The sequence below is a fragment of the Carcharodon carcharias genome, chromosome 31 (assembly GCF_017639515.1).
Source record: "Carcharodon carcharias isolate sCarCar2 chromosome 31, sCarCar2.pri, whole genome shotgun sequence".
Lineage (NCBI taxonomy): Eukaryota > Metazoa > Chordata > Chondrichthyes > Lamniformes > Lamnidae > Carcharodon > Carcharodon carcharias.
The window spans coordinates 10290365-10308065 of NC_054497.1; the positions used below are offsets into that span (position 1 = coordinate 10290365).

The following is a 17701-nucleotide window of genomic DNA, read 5'->3' on the forward strand; positions in this document are numbered from 1 at the left end:
AAGAAGATTTGAGTACAGGAGTAAAGATGTTGTGTTTCAATTTTATAGAACCTTGGTTAGACCGCACCTGGAGAATTTAATACAGTTTTGGTCCACTTACTCAAGAGAGAATATACATGCCGTAGAGGGTGTGCAGCAGGGGTTCACCAGACTAATTCTTGGGATGTGGGACTGTCCTATGAGGGGAAATTGAGGAGACTGGGCCTGTATTCTCTAGAGTTTAGAAAAATGAGGGGTGATCTCATTGAAACTTACAAAATTCTTAAGGGGCTAAACAGGGTAGATGCTGACGGGATATTTACCCTGGCTTGGGGGGGGGGGGAGTGAGTGTCTAGAACCAGGGAAGACGGTCTAAGAATAAGGGGCAAGGCATTTAGAGCTGAGGTGAGAAGGGATTTCTTCAATCAGAGGAATTCTCTATCCAGGAAGGTCAGTCATTGAGTATGTTCAAGACAGAGATCGATAGATTTCTAGATACTAATGACATCAAGGGATATGGGGATAGCGTAGGGAAAATGGCGTTGAGTAGACGATCAGCCATGATCAATTTGAATGGCGGAACAGACCCGAGGGTCTGAATGACCTGCCACTGCTGCTATGTTCTTAAGACAGCAAGCAGGATGGGGAAAGGAGAAAAGAAAAGGTTGGGGGTAAAACAACAGACAAGGAGGGTCTAAGGAGATATTTAAAGCTGAAGGTGGGGCGGAGGGTTGAAGTCCCAGATATTGGAGTGATTGATTCCTTGGAACACTTTCAGACACCCAGCTCATTCCCAATGAAATACTAAGGTAAAAGCAAAATACTGCAGATGCTGGAAATCTGAAACAAAAACAGAAGATGCTGGAAAAACTCAGCAGGTCTAACAGCATCTGTGGAGAGAAAAACAGAGTTAATATTTCCAGTCCCTATGACTGTAAGCTAAGCTGTGAAGAAGAGTCATACGGACTCGAAATGTTCACTCTGTTTTCTCTCCACAGATGCTATTGGACCTGCTGAATTTTTCCAGCATTTTTTGTTCTTGTTTCATTCCCAATGATATTTAGTTGACACCAATGGGGAAACAGGGAAGCTTTCAGCTGGAGTGAAATGTTCTCAGACACAGTCACTGCCAGAATTAATCCGTTGTCATACACAATTCCAGATTAGTTTTAAAAATTTAAATCTTAATGTAGAAATTTTTGTAAATAATAATTTTCAATCACAGCACCACAAGCTTGAAATTATAATCCGTTCAATTGGTTGTTTTACAATGATGTTCATGTGCTAAGACCCGATGTGCTCCCATTAGAATGTCCCAGTGCCATCACCTCCATTTTTAAAAGCATCAGGACAACAGTACGTGATAGCAGAGATGTTTGCTGCCTCTGTTTTACTCAGCTAACCTCTGCCCTCACGCTGGATGATCAAAGTTATGGTCCACTCTTCAGTTCAAATCGTGCAAATGAGTCCTTCTCGTCATCCACATTCCCAAAAGGTACAAAGCCTGCCTCCTTAGCCATTTCGGTTGCACGGTTGGCAAACTTGGTTATCAGTTCCTTCCGCAGATCTAGCATAAATCTGGTAAAACAAAAACAGTATTAGTAATTTCAAAACTTTAGAACATTCTTCCTCCAGTCTGAGCAAGCCACAGTCACAGAGGAATAAACTCTCACTTGCTCCTGTACAGTCAGAACTATTCAAAATCTTAATAAAAAATCGAGAAATATGCAATAAATATGATAATAATGAATACTAACTCTAAAATTTACACTGGTGATTCACTGCAAACTTTTCTTTTGCTTGAGCCCATATCAGAGCTTCACTAAGAGGCAATCATGAGCAACTTTGTTTGGAACTCAGCTTATCATACAATGTGAGTACATTGGCACCATTCACCTGATTGCAGTATGAATAAACAGCAGACCTTATTGTATGATTTCAGCACTTGGAGGTGTGGAGTTTTAGTACCCTCTGTAAGTAACCCTTGATACCAAAGTTGTGTTGCAATAGGGCGATTCTTGTTAACGAGCAACAGAAAAGTACCAGTGCTCTATGTTGGTAGACCGTTTAATTTTGACTGTTTAAATTCTAGCAGTACCTCAGTGCATTAAGTCTCGATTCTGTTGATCTGTAGCTTAGCTTGGGCAAATGGGTTTGGTCGCCATGGGTAGAGATTGTGCCTGACATGTAGGGCAAGCAAATACACTACCTGTGTGCAGATCTTTAAACAAGTCATGGTTTTCTGCATGTGTCAGATGTACTACTGACCAAAAAATTCTGCAATTGAAAGGAACCAAAGCACAGCAAGAAAGTGGAGAGGGATTGAAAATCATGTCTGCGAACAATGTAAGGACCGTTTAAGGGAAATATCAGAAGCCACGAAAAACTTACTTTGTTAATTCCACAATTAGAGTTGCTTGTGGTGCAGTGATCTGCTTCAATTCTGGTATTAGCTGGTGAATCATACTGGGAAGAAAATTAGATAAAAATTAAAGATACAGAGATAGAAAATACATGAAATAGCATGAATGTGAAATAGAAGAAGCAGAAGAGCAACAGAAAGCAGGAGACAACGAAAGCACAAAATCATTAGAAATCAAGACAGAGCAGAGTCCAAATGAGAAGAGAAGGGAAAGAATGCTGAAGGATAATCAGACGAAAGGAAAACAGAACAATATAGGAATATGCACTAATGAAACTACTAAAATAAAGGTGCTTACAATACTGAGAAATAAAACTCACAGGGCTGAATTTTCACAGAATGGAGTCAGCTCTGGAGGCCTTTAAAAATGATGGGCGGGATCCAGATGTGGAAGTCCTGCCCCCATTTCCAGATGTCTTTGATGTGGTTAGTAAATAGAAGTTTGTTTTTACAGTAGATTGACCACTTGAGGGATTTTAAATTTTTTGAATCGGTTTCATGAATGAGAGATTTTTCTCTTAGGTTGTTAGAAGTTTATTTATTCTTTCACCTCCACGTCCCTTGAGGTCTGCCCATAGTGGATACTGGGTGAGTGGCTATGGAGGGTGTAAGTGGGTATGGAGGTGGCATGGGGGTTGATTGGGGGTGCGGTGAGGGCTAGATGACCTAACAGCCTTTTGCACAACTGGGCCGAAGTCTCAGAGAACCAAGGTGGGTCTTCTAGCCAGCCCTCCTCGGCACGCCTCCCTTCCTGGCCACTTCCGAACTGCCTCCAAAGGTGGAGGATCCAGCTCCATCTTGTCCCTGTCTCCCCAGAATGAAAATTTGGCAGGTAGGAGCCCTTTTAAAGGAGACTGGTCTACTGAATGGGGAAATTTCCTGACTCTAACTACCCAGCTAGATGGCAAAAATACGGCCCACAATTTACCCGCAGGAAAAGTAGATCACATTAAATCGATTACTGTAAATGCTCTTTTTACGAAGCTCTGTTACACAGTTTACTGGTAGGAAATGAATCTTCACATCAGGCAGGGGGAGGTAATCTGAGGGAAGAAAGAAAAATGTTGAGGAACTGGAATTTCTCACATCTACCCAAGCCGACAGATGGAAACCAGAGTTGCCAGAGAACCACTTGAAATAATCACAAAAAACAAACTTTCTTGTACAGGCTGCAAGGTGAGTGTGAATGTCAATATGCATTTACAGCAAGTAAGGAAGTGCTGGATTCCAGGGTCAGTGCTATGAAGTCTGAAATAAGTCATGGGAGTAAAACATGTTTTTGGTAGTGTCCCTCAACAGATGTCTTGAACTAACCCAGATATATATAATGAAAGTCAAAAAACAGGGAATCTTGTCTTCTGTTAGCCCGTTCAAATTGCAACTTGTGTAAATCATAGATAACAATTAATTATTGACAGGAACATGCACAGGATAAACGTTCTGGGTTTGATCCCCTCCCCTGAGCATTTCTGTAAACCATACCATATTCAGCAGTACCGTTCCCTCCACTGGACCCTGTGTTATCCACCTCATTGTTTTGCTTCACCATTCCTTCCTCTAACACAATCGCTGGCTGCTGATTTGCAAGCGTCGATTTATCCTTTATGTTAGAAGAGTAATTTTCCATCTCGCTTTCCTCTTCTTCTGTAATCTCACTCAAGGTGGCCTGTTCCATTGGTTGCAACAGTGCATATCTCTCCTTAGCAACCAGCTCATGGAGCAAGGCTGTTATGTTATACTGAGAGATATCCTGTGCTGTCTACAGAAGAGAAACATGATCAACCTTTTTTGTACATATAAATTATGCACTAAATACCCGAATTATGCACAAATGCAGGTGTGCCATAAGCAGTTATTATCATGATGCTAGGTAGCTGATTGGTGAGTAAGTCTACTTTACTTTCTAATCTCCAGTTTATGGTAGATAGTCAAAAAGTTAGCTTAAGGAATGTCAGGGCAGCTCAGTTGTACGGAATGCTCAACCTGTGGCACGTGGGGTATTGTGGGCACTTCACTTGGCCATGCAGGTGTAATCAGCTGCAAAAAGTTGGGGCGGCGAAATTTTATGGTGGTGAGATCTCACGGTCCCTCTGAGGTCAATGGACTTTGAACAGCTTGCCCCATTTTGCCCCGCCAGGAAGAGGCATAAAATTCCAGCCTTGAGCTCCCAGGTTTTGGAACTCGAATGGCAGCTCGAGCCACTCTGATGCATTCGCGATGCTGAGAACTACGAGGATAGCATGTTTATGGAGGTGGTCACACCACAGGTTAAGAGCATGCAGGCAGAGAGGAAATGGGTGACTGCCAAAAAGTCTAGGAGGACCACACAGGTAGTGCAGGAGTCCTCTGACTCTGAGTCTACCTCGCTCGCAAATTGATTTTCCATTTTGGATGCCAGTGGCGTGCAGCAAGAGCCAAGTTCGAGGCACCACGGGTGGCTCAGCAGCTAATGGGTGGGAAGGAAGAAGAAGGGAAGAGGAATAGTGGCAGGGGATTCAGTAGGGGTACAGACAGGTGTTTCTGCAGCCGCAGATGTGACTCCAGGGTGGTATGTTGTCTCCCCGCTGCACACCAAGGTCCCTCTGATCCTCTCTACTTCCTAAGGTCCTACCATTCATCGTGTACTCCCTTGCCTTGTTAGTCCTCCCAAAATGCATCACCTCACACTTATCAGGATTAAATTCCATTTGCCACTGTTCTGCCCATCTGACCAGACTGTCTATATCGTCCTGTAGTCTAAGGCTTTCCTCCTCGCTGTTTACCACACCACCAATTTTTGTGTCGTCTGCGAACTTACTATCATACCTCCTATATTCATGTACATTAATGTACACTACAAACAGCAAGGGACCCAGCACTGAACCCTGTGGTATGCCACTGGACACAGGCTTCCAGTTACAAAGACAACCTTTGACCATCACCCTTTGCCTCCTGCCACTGAGCCAATTTTGGATCCAATTTGCCAAATTGCCTTGGATTCCATGGGCTCTTACTTCCTGACCAGTCTCCCATGCGAGACCTTGTCAAAAGCCTCACTGCAATCCACGTAGGCTACATCAACTATACTACTCTCATCTACACACCTAGTCAGCTCCTCAGAAAATTCAATTAAGAGGATTAGCACCCTTGAAAGTGGATAAATCACCAGGATCAGATGAAGTGTATCCCAGGTTATTAAAAGAAGCCAAGGAGCAAATTGCAGAGGGTCTGACCATCATTTTCCAATCCTCACTGGATGCAGGTGAGGTATCAGAGGATTGGAGGTCTGCTAACGTTGTACCTTTGTTTCAAAAAGGGAGCGAGGGATAGACCGAATAATTACAGGCTAGTCAGTCTGACCTTGGTAGTGGGCAAATTATTGGAATCAATTCTGAGGGACAGGATAAAACGGTCACTTAGAAAGGCATGGATTAATCAAGGTCAGTGAGCATAGGTTTGTTAATGGAAGGTCAAGTCTGACCAATTTGATCGAATTTTTTGAGTAAGTAACAAGGAGGATTGATGAAGGTAGAGTAGTTGATGTGAACTATATGGATTTTAGCAAAGCTTTTGACAAGGTACCACATGGCAGACTGGTTAAAAAAATAAAAGTCCATGGGATCCAGGGGAATGTAGCAAACTGGATTCAAAATTGTCTCAGTGGCAGAAAACAAAGGGTAATTGTTGATGGATGTTTTTGTGACTGGAAGGCTGTTTCCAGTGGGGTTCCACAGGGCTCGAGTACTAGGTCCCCTGCTTTTTGTGGTATATATTAATGATTTGGATGTAAATACAGGGTGAATGATCAAGAAGCTTGCTGACAACACAAACATTGGCCACGTGGCAGAAAGCGAGAAGGATTGCTGTAGACTGCAGGATGCTATCAATTGGCTGCTCAGCTGGGCAGAAAAGTGGCAAATGGAATTCAACCCACAGAAATGTGAGGTGATGCTCTTGGGGAAGTCAAACAAGGCAAAGGATTACACAATAAATGGGAGGATATTGAGAAGAGGAGAGGAGGTGAGAGACTTTGGAGTGAATGTCCACAAATCCCTGAATCTAGCAGGACAGATTGATAAAGTGATTAAGGCGGCATATGGAATCCTTTCATTTATTAGCCGAGGCATGGAATATAAGAGCAGGGAGGTTATGCTGGGACTATATAAGTTGCGCCACAACTTAAGTGCTGTGTGCTGTTCTGGTCACCTCTTTACAGAAAGGATGTAATTGCACTAGAGAGGGTACAGAGAAGGTTTACGAGGATGTTGCCAGGACTGAAAATTGCAGCTATGAGGGAAGATTAGATAGGCTGGGGTTGTTCTCCTTGGAACAGAGGAGGCTGAGGAGAGATTTGATTGAGATGTACAAAATTGCGAGGGGCCTTTAGCAGAGAGATCAGTGACTAGAGGCACAGATTTAAAGTGATTGGTAGAAAGATTAGAGGATAGATGAGGAAAGAATTTTCACCCAGAGGATTCCAGAGGGTCTGGACTCATTTAAAAGGTGTCTGATATGCACCCTCCAGTGTCGTAACCTGCAGGGCTACAGACCAAATGCTGGAAAGTGGGATTACGCTGGGTGGATTGTTTTTTGGCTGGCACAGATATGATGGGCCAAGTAGCCTCTTTCTGTGCCGTAAACTTTCTATGATTGCTATCGTAAACATACTGTCATAATGCCAGTGAAATAGAAGGATTGGTTTGTCACCTTTATATGGGCGCCATTTGCTGTCTTCAGCAAAGATTGTTCCTCAGTTTCAATTCCAAAAGCAATGTATGGGCTTGTGACAATATCTCCCCAGTAACCACGGGTAGGAACCTTCTCCCCTTTCTGTAGAAAAAGAGTGCAATGTTCATAAGTAATTTAGAGAAATTAGTTTCTGCCAACAATGCTATGGATAAAAATAACATCCTGTTGCCTACTTCCTGTAATTGCCTCTCAGCTTGTTTCCCACTCTTTAATTCTGTCCATCTTTGCTGGTGTCTTCCACTCTTCCATTTAGTCTCTCTATGGCTACCTTACTATTTATTCTTGTAATCTTTTTATAATGTCAGTTTTTTTCCCTACCTGAGTCTTTCTTTATATTGGTCTTATCTGTCATCTGTATGGTTTCAGTCTCTATATGCCTCTTGGTCTTTGCCTCTCTTTCTGTAGGACTCTCACCATCTCCTTTCCTGCCTCGCCTCCTCACCTCAGGAAAATTATACAGCCAATCACAAGCAAGTTCTTTTCCCTTCTTTCGTGGTGGGAACTTTTCCCGATTTTCCCCCCCAGAATTCATCCTCACCTAATGTGTGCACGTCTGTGCACATGCACACACAAAGTTGTGTATTATCAAGTAAGTGAAGTGGCAGGAAAATGCAACATCTGATCCCTTCCTTTCATGTTGCAAACCTTTGAAGGAAGTGGAAAATGTTATCACATGAAAGTAAGTCTTAGGGAGTTGAGCCAAGAGTACTACTGACCCAACTCTTTCAGGTCAATGTATCTGAATTGGTATCTTCCTTGTCTAAACCCCATGCAAATGAAAGAACATTGCTCCCCAACAAATACCAATAAAAACTAGCCCATCATCTAAAAGTTACCAATATACCCCTTTTCTTTCTACCTAAATTTATACAAATTATACAAAACAGATGCTTGGCTTATTCTTGAACGTACGTAATTCAAAAGCAGCCCAGAAGCCAGCGATTTGTTCGGAACATCATACAACCCCTCACGAACCTCAAATGCCAAGCCTTTATCTCTCCACTGATAGTATTGTCGATTGTTTATTACACGAGCCTATAACGGTACAAAATTATGAAGAAACATAATATGGACAGCACAACAGTGATCATTTATGACTCAGTTCTGGTAAGATGAAAAAAAAACCTGTGGGGATGAAAGCTTTCAGCAAGGCCACACACATATAGAAATTTAAAAATGAGGATAAAATCTATTATTTGAAAAGAGAGGCTCAAACATGTCTGAGTGCCTTGAACAAATTATTCCCCAGCTTCTGCCTTACCTGAAGACTACACTTGGTTTCAGTTTCCTATGTGAAATGTCACAGGAGATTAATTATTAATGTGTTAAAAACCTTAGTTCTGCACATACTTTGTGTGTCAATTTTTCCCATTTGAAAGTTTCCTATGTCCAAATGTACAATAGAAATTGCCTATGTAAATAATCATTCTCATATTACATTCTCCTAACAGCAGAGGCATTGCAATGTCTCAGTTTTGTGCACTACAGAGGAAGTCAATGCTCCAACCAAATTTACCTTCATGCTTTCCAAAGTGCCTCAAATTATCAATGTCATAACTATGATTGTCCAAATTCATCTCAATAAACAGATCAGTAGGCTGGTGGTAATGCTTCATTTACACTAACACCCAATAAGCTTTTAACATTTTAATTCAGAAATTTTGGCAATCCTGCATTATCAATCTGAAGCTCAAGATTCCTGTTTTTAAACGCTGAAATTCGATAAACATCAAAAGTTTATACTAACCCAGCCAATGAGAGAATTTTATGTCTTTTCAGCGTCAAATATTTTGGCTGGTTTTAACGCATGATAAATGGCGAACGTATTGAAGTGCTGCACCACCCACCCAACAAGCTCGAATACTTACCCCTCGATCATACAATTTCATATGTAAGTCCCAGTCGTAGACTCCTTGCTTAGAGTCGTATCGGTTGCCCAAGTATTGTCTGTTTCGTAAATCCCACATCCGACTGATCTGAAAAACCTTTTGATCAGGATTCCTCCAGAATTTAAAAATTGCTTCCAACTGATCTCTCTCTTTAAACTGCAAGAAGGTGCAAGAAAGAGTCTTAAAATTGCAAATTAAACTCTTACAGGAATTCATACATTTTGGAAAGGACTTGTTAAACAACGCTTGCACCACAGTTCCAAACTTCAATGATCTTATCTAAAGGATCAGTTCGCACATCGCTCCTGAGGTACGCTTGCCACTGGAAGCCATGGTAGTATGCAACCAGTGACTCCCCAGATGACTTATAATGCAATCTTTGTTATACATGATGCTCAAGCTTGTGACTGTTGAATCCAAAGGACATAAAATTTTGATGCTAAAGAGAATTGCTACTACTGGAGAGATCAACATAACCTACTCATTTAGTGTGAACAAAACCATTAATCATAGGGTTTAATTTGGGAATTTCCATCAGAACCCAGGAAGGGTGGTCATGAAAGAGAAAAGGAAAGAGAGGGAGAAAGAGAGAGAAAACCAAACAGTACTGATCTGCAGGCTTATTTTTCTCTGAATGGATAAAGTGAATGGAAAAATCTGCTCAGGAGACATTTGTACATTTAATTTGTGTACAACACAATCTGGTTCTGATCTGTTTCCAAATATGCTCAATTCTACAGTATTGTTCATCAAAGACATGAAGGCAGCCAATAAGCTTATGTAAAATGATATAAGTAATTAGCTAAAAGAACCAAGTACAATTGATCAAAGATTATTGAGGCAACATAAGGGATGCTCACATTTCAGTAAGCTACACATACAAGTCATCATGTTTAACTTGCAATGATGTGAAATGAGGAATTAAAAAATGTGTTTGTAATGTTGCGGTTCTATGAGAATAACATTTGGATGGAAAATAAACACCTCCCACTGTGTTGTAACATTGAATGAAGTATTCTCTTCCATATGTAAGTAGCATAGCTAAGGGAAGGGTTTGAACCTGTGTGAGAAAGGCACTAGTGACTATACTACTTTCTACCTTCAGGCCCGACATGTCAATCATTGGCAGTTTCTTATGAAGAAAATCAAGGTCTGTTACGTATTGAATGAAAAGGTTAGCCTTGTCCTGCAGGTAGGCTGCAGTCTGACTCCGTATCAGACTATTACCAAACAACTCAAGCAGGAATTCACTCTTTTCTGCAGAAATAGAAAGGGGAAAAAACAGTGACGATGCACAAATGTTTGAAAAACTTAAAATAAAGAAAAGCACCATAACTGGCGAACGAGAGTGCAGTTTGGTGTATTTTACAATAGAGCAGCGAATAAACGTATACCTTGTAAACCCATCTGTCCTGGAGGTTCTAAAGCAACAGTGAGAAAAAGAAGATGTCGGCCTATCAACTCCAAGTTATTCTCCACAATGTAGAACTGGCATAAAGAAGAAACAAAGATGTAAATCTACAGCAAATATGTAAATATATAACATATAAGGAGGTTTTGTGACACAGTGGGTAGCGTCACTACCTCTGAGCCAGAAGCTTTGGGTTTGAGTTCCGCTTTGGGACTTGATGGTTCATAACGCGGCCAAACAGGTTGATTATCAACCTGCAAATCCTTCCAATACAATATGGTAGACAGTGAGAGAGGGAGAGTCTCAATAACTGTCTGGCGCTGCAGTGCAACAGCCTCCCCACCTTAAAAGACTTCACGCACAGGTGCCAGGGGCTGTACTCGGTGACAAGAATCCTTCACACTTCGAGGGACTACGAGAGAGAGAGAGACCAAAATATATAACATATATCTATTAAAAAATGTTAAACATAATCTAAGAATCTACCAACAAAAAGATATTATTTTAAAAATTAGCCCCGTTAAATGGAAATATTGATATGTGAGGATCTCTGTTCTCACCATGTGACCCACCCCCATGTGTTTTATTTACAGTCGGTGCCCCTCAAGACTGTCTGCTACAGTGCAGGATGCATTCCTCACTATGACGATTGTGGCTTTCTAGCAAGATGTGAGAAAAGAGCAGGGAAAATTGGCCATTAATCCTATTCTCCCACACCCATGCCAGCTGGCCTCAGTCCTTTCAGCCAGAGAGGAAGAGAAAAAAAGCCAGTATTCCCAGTTCTGATAATCAAGCGAATGAAGACTCATTGGAAAGTGCACACATGTGAATGGACGAGGGCAAGACTGGCTCAGCTTCTAGAGTTGAATAGCCTGATGACACTCACTGGCGGTGCAGTCAGGGTTTGTGGTTTGATATTTCAGCAGGAATCAAAACCTTCAGGGGGGGAAGGAAGTAACAAAAGTTCAAAAAAAGATTTTGCTTCTTCTGGTTATTTACTTACATTAATCTTTCTCCGTGGCCAGCGGTGAACCCGGGAGATAGTTGTTAAGAGATGTCGGCTATCACCAGCACCAACCATGAGAATATTCAGTTCAGGAACATTATCATCTTTTGAGCTCAGAGCCTTCATTGAAGCAGTTAAACCTGAGAATAAGGAAAGCCAGGATTACACTAAATACAATGAGAAGAGCTGGGTAAAGGTAAATTTTGAGCAGGTTCAATGAAGAGTCCATGTCCAAATGCAGCAAGACCTGGACAATATCCAGACTTGGGCTGACAAGTGGCAAATAACATTCGTGCCACACAAGTGTCAGGCAATGACCATCTCCAACAAGAGAGAATCCAGCCATCGCCCCTTGATGTTCAATGGCATTACCATCACTGAAACCCCACTATCAACATCCTGGGGGTTATCATTGACCAGAAACTGAACTGGACTAGTCATATAAATACTGTGGCTACAACAGCAAGTCAGAGGCTAGGAATCGTGCATCGAGTAACTCACCTCCTGACTAGCCAAAGCCTGTCCACCATCTACTAGGCACAAGTCAGGAGTATGATGGAATACTCTCCAATTGCCTGGATGAGTGCAGTTCCTACAACACCGAGGAAGCTGGACACCGTCCTGGACAAAGCAGTGTGCTTGATTGGCACCACATCCATAAACGTTCACTCCCTCCACCACTGATGCACAGTAGCAGCAGTGTGTACCATCTACAAGATGCACTGCAGGAATTCACCAAGGGTCCTTAGACAGCACCTTCCAAACCATGACCACTACCACCTAGAAGGACAAGGGCAGCAGATAGATGGGAACACCACCACCTGGAAGTTCCTCTCCAAGTCACTCACCTTCCTGGCTTGGAAATATATCGCTGTTTCTTCACTATCACTGGGTCAAAATCCTGCAACTCCCTTCCTAACAGCACTGTGGATGTATCTACACCACATGGACTGCAGCGGTTCAAGAAGGCAGCTCACCACCACCTTCTCAAGGGTAACTAGGGATGGGAAATAAATGCTGGTCCAGCCAGCAAAGCCCACATCCCGTGAATGAATAAAAAAAAAGGAGGGCATGCCAGGAGCAGCACCAGGCATACCTAAAAATGAGGTGTTGACCTGGTGAAGCTACAACATAGGACTACTTGTATGCCAAACAACAGAAGGAGCAAGCGGTGGATAGAGCTAAGTGATTCCACAACCAACGGATCAGATCTAAGCTTTGCAGTCCTGCCACATCCAGTCGTGAATGGTGGTGGACAATTAAACAACTAACTGGGGGAGGAGGTTCCACAAATATCCCCTTCCTAAATGACAGCGGACCTAGAACATCAGTGCAAAAGACAAGGCTGAAGCATTTGCAACAATCTTCAGTCAGAAGTGCCAAGTGGATGATCCATCTCGGCCTCCTCCTAATGTCCCCAGCATCGCAGATGCCAGTCTTCAGCCAATTCGATTCATGCCACATGATATCAAAAAATGGCTGAAGGCACTGGAGACTGCAAAGGCTCTGGGCCCTGACAACATTACGGCAATAGTACTGAGGACTTGTGCTCCAGAAATAGGCGCACCTCTAGCCAAGCTGTTCCAGTACAGCTACAACATTGGCAAATACCCAGCAATGTGGAAAATTGCCCAGTTATATCCTGTTCACAAAAAAACAGGACAAATCCAACCCGGCCAATTACTGCCTCATCAGTCTACTCTCAATCACCAGCAAATTCATGGAAGGGGTCATGGAGATCAAGGCATAATTTGACCGAGTGTGGCAACAAGGAGTCCTGGCATAACTGGAGTCAATGGGAATTGGGGAAAAACTCTTCTGATTGGAGTCATACCCGAGCATGAAGGAAGATAGTGTGGCTGTTGGAGGTCAATCACCTCAGTCCCAGGACGTCACTGCAGGAGTTCCTCTGGGTAGAGCTTAGGCCCAATCATGTTCAGCTGCTTTGTCAATGACCTTCCCTCCATCATAAGGTCAGAAGTGGGATGTTCACTGATTATTGCACAATGTTCAGCACCATTTGCATCGCTTCAGATACTGAAACAGTTCGTGTCCAAATGCACCAAGACCTGGACATCATTCAGGCTTGGAATGATAAGTGGCAAGTAATATTCATGCCACACAAGTACCAGGTAATGACCATCACCACCAAGAGAGAATCCAACCATCTCCTCTGGATATTCAATGGCATTACCATCGCTGAATCCCCGACTATCAACATCCTGGAGCTTACCATTGACCAGAAACTGAACTGGACAAGCCATGTACTGTGGCTGCAACAGGCTGAAGACTGGCATCTGTGATTTTGGGGACCTTAGGAGGAGGCCGAGATGGATTATCCACATGGCACTTCTGGCAATCTGCGGTGAATAACGCACTTCAAGACTCCCCAAAGCCTGTCCACAATCTACAAGGCACAAGTCAGGAGTGTAATGGAATACTCTCCACTTGCCTGGATGCGTGCAGCTCCAACACCACTCAAGAAGCTCAACATCATCCAGGACAAAGCAGCCCGCTTGATTTGCACCCATCCACCACTTTCAACAGTGACTCCCTCCACCACTGATGCACAGTGGCAGCAATGTGTACCATCTACAAGATGCCCTGCAACAATTCACCAAGGCTCCTTCGACAGCACCTTCTAAACCTATGACCTCTACCACTGAGAAGGACAAGGGCAGCAGATGCATAGTAACACCACCATCTGCAAGTTCTCCTCCAAGCAGCACACCATCTTGACTTGGAACCATATCGGCCGTTCCTTCACTGTCGCTGAGTCAAAATCCTGGAACTCCCTCCCTAACAGCACTGTGCATGTACCTACACCTCATCGACTGCAGTGGTTTGAGGATACTGCTCACCACTACATTCTCAAGTGCAGTTAGGGATGGGAAATAAATACTGGTCTAGCCTGTGACGCCCACGTTCTGTGAAAGAATGAAAAAAAGGCATTATTAAAAGCACTTCTGACGATACAAACCTCTCTATCTTCTCTCCACTGCATTTGAGACAGGATATTCAATGAAGTCAGGAGATCATACCTGTGTCCCATTAGTGCTGCTGCAGACGTTCTCTGGCCCATGTATTTTAGCAATACAATTAACGCCGCCGATCATTCTGAACCACCTTCCTGCTGTTCCCTGAATTATTTCAGACTTTTATAAGCTCTGGATCTCAAATAATCAAGGATTATTGAGAAAATATAAGGCGATGCTTACATTTCAGTAAGCTCCATTGAGACACATCATTTATCATGTTTAATCATGATAATGTGAAAAAAGGAATTTAGATAAATAGTGTTGGTAATGTTTCAGTTCCATGAGATCGCAATGGACAACATCTGGATGGAAGATAAACCCCTGCATGCTACTGTCTCCAAGTGCATGCTACTGTCTCCAAGTAAAGTTTGCAAGAATTGTTAATGGTACATTATGCACTATGCTTCCATTTTGACTACTGCTCAAGGTATTTATTGAATAAACTCATTATCAGAATATTCTAGTGCATTAACCACACTGACTCAAAAGCAATTGAGTAAAAGCACTTGGCCTATGGCATTAAAACAAAAAAACTGCGGATGCTGGAAATCCAAAACAAAAACAGAATTACCTGGAAAAACTCAGCAGGTCTGGCAGCATCGGCGGAGAAGAAAAGAGTTGACGTTTCGAGTCCTCATGACCCTTCGACAGAACTTGAGTTCGAGTCCAGGAAAGAGCTGAAATATAAGCTGGTTTAAGGTGTGTGTGTGGGGGGCGGAGAGATAGAGAGACAGAGAGGTGGAGGGGGTTGGTGTGGTTGTAGCGACAAACAAGCAGTGATAGAAGCAGATCATCAAAAGATGTCAACAACAATAGTACAATAGAACACATAGGTGTTAAAGTTAAAGTTGGTGATATTATCTAAACGAATGTGCTAATTAAGAATGGATGGTAGGGCACTCAAGGTATAGCTCTAGTGGGTTTTTTTTTTTATTTTATATAATGGAAATAGGTGGGAAAAGGAAAATCTTTATAATTTATTGGGAAAAAAAAGAAGGGGGAAACAGAAAGGGGGTGGGGATGGGGGAGGGGACTCACGTAAGGACTCCATCCCATTCTCTCAGTTCCTTCGCCTCCGTCGCATCTGTTCCGATGATGCTACATTCAAAAACAGTTCCTCTGACATGTCCTCCTTCTTCCTTAACCGAGGTTTTCCACCCACGGTCGTTGACAGGGCCCTCAACCGTGTCCGGCCCATCTCCCGCGCATCCGCCCTCACTCCTTCTCCTCCCTCCCAGAAACATGATAGGGTCCCCCTTGTCCTCACTTATCACCCCACCAGCCTCCGCATTCAAAGGATCATCCTCCGCCATTTCCGCCAACTCCAGCATGATGCCACTACCAAACACATCTTCCCTTCACCCCCCTTATCGGCATTCCGTAGGGATCGCTCCCTCCGGGACACCCTGGTCCACTCCTCCATCACCCCCTACTCCTCAACCCCCTCCTATGGCACAACCCCTTGCCCACGCAAAAGATGCAACACCTGCCCCTTCACTTCCTCTCTCCTCACCGTCCAAGGACCCAAACACTCCTTTCAAGTGAAGCAGCATTTCACTTGCATTTCCCCCAACTTAGTCTACTGCATTCGTTGCTCCCAATGTGGTCTCCTCTACATTGGAGAGACCAAACGTAAACTGGGCGACCGCTTTGCAGAACACCTGCGGTCTGTCCGCAAGAATGACCCAAACCTCCCTGTCGCTTGCCATTTTAACACTCCACCCTGCTCTCTTGCCCACATGTCTGTCCTTGGCTTGCTGCATTGTTCCAGTGAAGCCCAACGCAAACTGGAGGAACAACACCTCATCTTCCGACTAGGGACTTTACAGGCTTCCGGACTGAATATTGAATTCAACAACTTTAGGTCGTGAGTCCCCTCCCCCATCCCCACCCCCTTTCTGTTTCCCCCTTCTTTTTTTTCCCAATAAATTATAAAGATTTTCCTTTTCCCACCTATTTCCATTATATAAAATAAAAAAAAAAACCCACTAGAGCTATACCTTGAGTGCCCTACCATCCATTCTTAATTAGCACATTCGTTTAGATAATATCACCAACTTTAACTTTAACACCTATGTGTTCTATTGTACTATTGTTGTTGACATCTTTTGATGATCTGCTTCTATCACTGCTTGTTTGTCGCTACAACCACACCAACCCCCTCCACCTCTCTGTCTCTCTATCTCTCCGCCCCCCACACACACACCTTAAACCAGCTTATATTTCAGCTCTTTCCTGGACTCGAACTCAAGTTCTGTCGAAGGGTCATGAGGACTCGAAACGTCAACTCTTTTCTTCTCCGCCGATGCTGCCAGACCTGCTGAGTTTTTCCAGGTAATTCTGTTTTTGTTTTGGCCTATGGCATTATTGATTATAATGTGACGGCAGAACACAGCACTGAGGATTATCCAACTCAAATACACTTTATAGTTCAGTTTGGAAGCCAGGCGTTTGACTTTTCTTGTCTCTGCCATCTGAAAAATCATGCAAGTTAATCCAAATAAAAGATCATCTATTTATTATTAAAATCAGTGTATTGTTATCTCTCCAACCTAAAGGTCCTATGTCAACAGTTCCAGTGAGGTTTTCTATGGGTCCATACCAATTTTTCCAATTTATTTCCTTTTTCTCCCATGTTGGATTTAATCCCATTAATCCCATTTTCTGACTTCACAGCTGATTCTGGACAGGGAATTTCCTTCTAAGTATAAGTATTCCCAGCCTGGTCCCGTCCTCCAATCCTTGCTGACGTTTGCAAAATCTTCCAAAGGCATAACTATTTCTTAAGATGTCACCTTAAACCGGAGTAAGTTCTCATTTTAAAATATTCCTAACCCCACTCCTTTCCTCCTCATCCACCCTGCAATAAAAAAAAATTGATTTTAAAATGCTGAGGAGTGCTTTTAGTGTGAAGCAGGAGAAACAGATTTTGCATGCATTTCTCATGCAGCTCCATTACTATAATCTTGATTTAACTACAATGAGGCAAGCACAGTTAAGTGACTCGCAATCCTGCTGCTCAATCCTACCATTAACTGATTATAAAATCACTTGCACTCAGTTTGCTGCAATGCCAAAATGGAGAGTTTAAAGGAAAAAATATGTTACTGCGTTTAACTTTCACAAGATTTTCAAATCCTTCTCACCTTTTCCTTGGAAATCCATTGCTGGGCTGAACCCCCACCAGGTCACTGCTCCAAACCCCTCCCCAGTGCCACAGGCTGTCAT

At 42.9% G+C, this 17701-nt stretch overlaps 1 protein-coding gene across 1 annotated transcript; it reads right to left on the reverse strand.

The window, feature by feature from the left end:
* Positions 1-1153: 1153 nt before the first annotated feature.
* LOC121271785 (dynein assembly factor 3, axonemal-like) lies at positions 1154-17701 on the reverse strand. The gene is made up of 11 exons (XM_041178058.1): positions 17620-17701; positions 11433-11575; positions 10413-10506; positions 10118-10275; positions 8998-9174; positions 8042-8164; positions 7088-7210; positions 3884-4160; positions 3330-3444; positions 2371-2445; positions 1154-1557 (listed from the first exon to the last, which is right to left on the reverse strand). The coding sequence occupies exons 1-11, from the start codon at positions 17699-17701 to the stop codon at positions 1410-1412; spliced, it is 1515 nt and encodes a 504-aa protein (XP_041033992.1). The 3' UTR covers positions 1154-1409.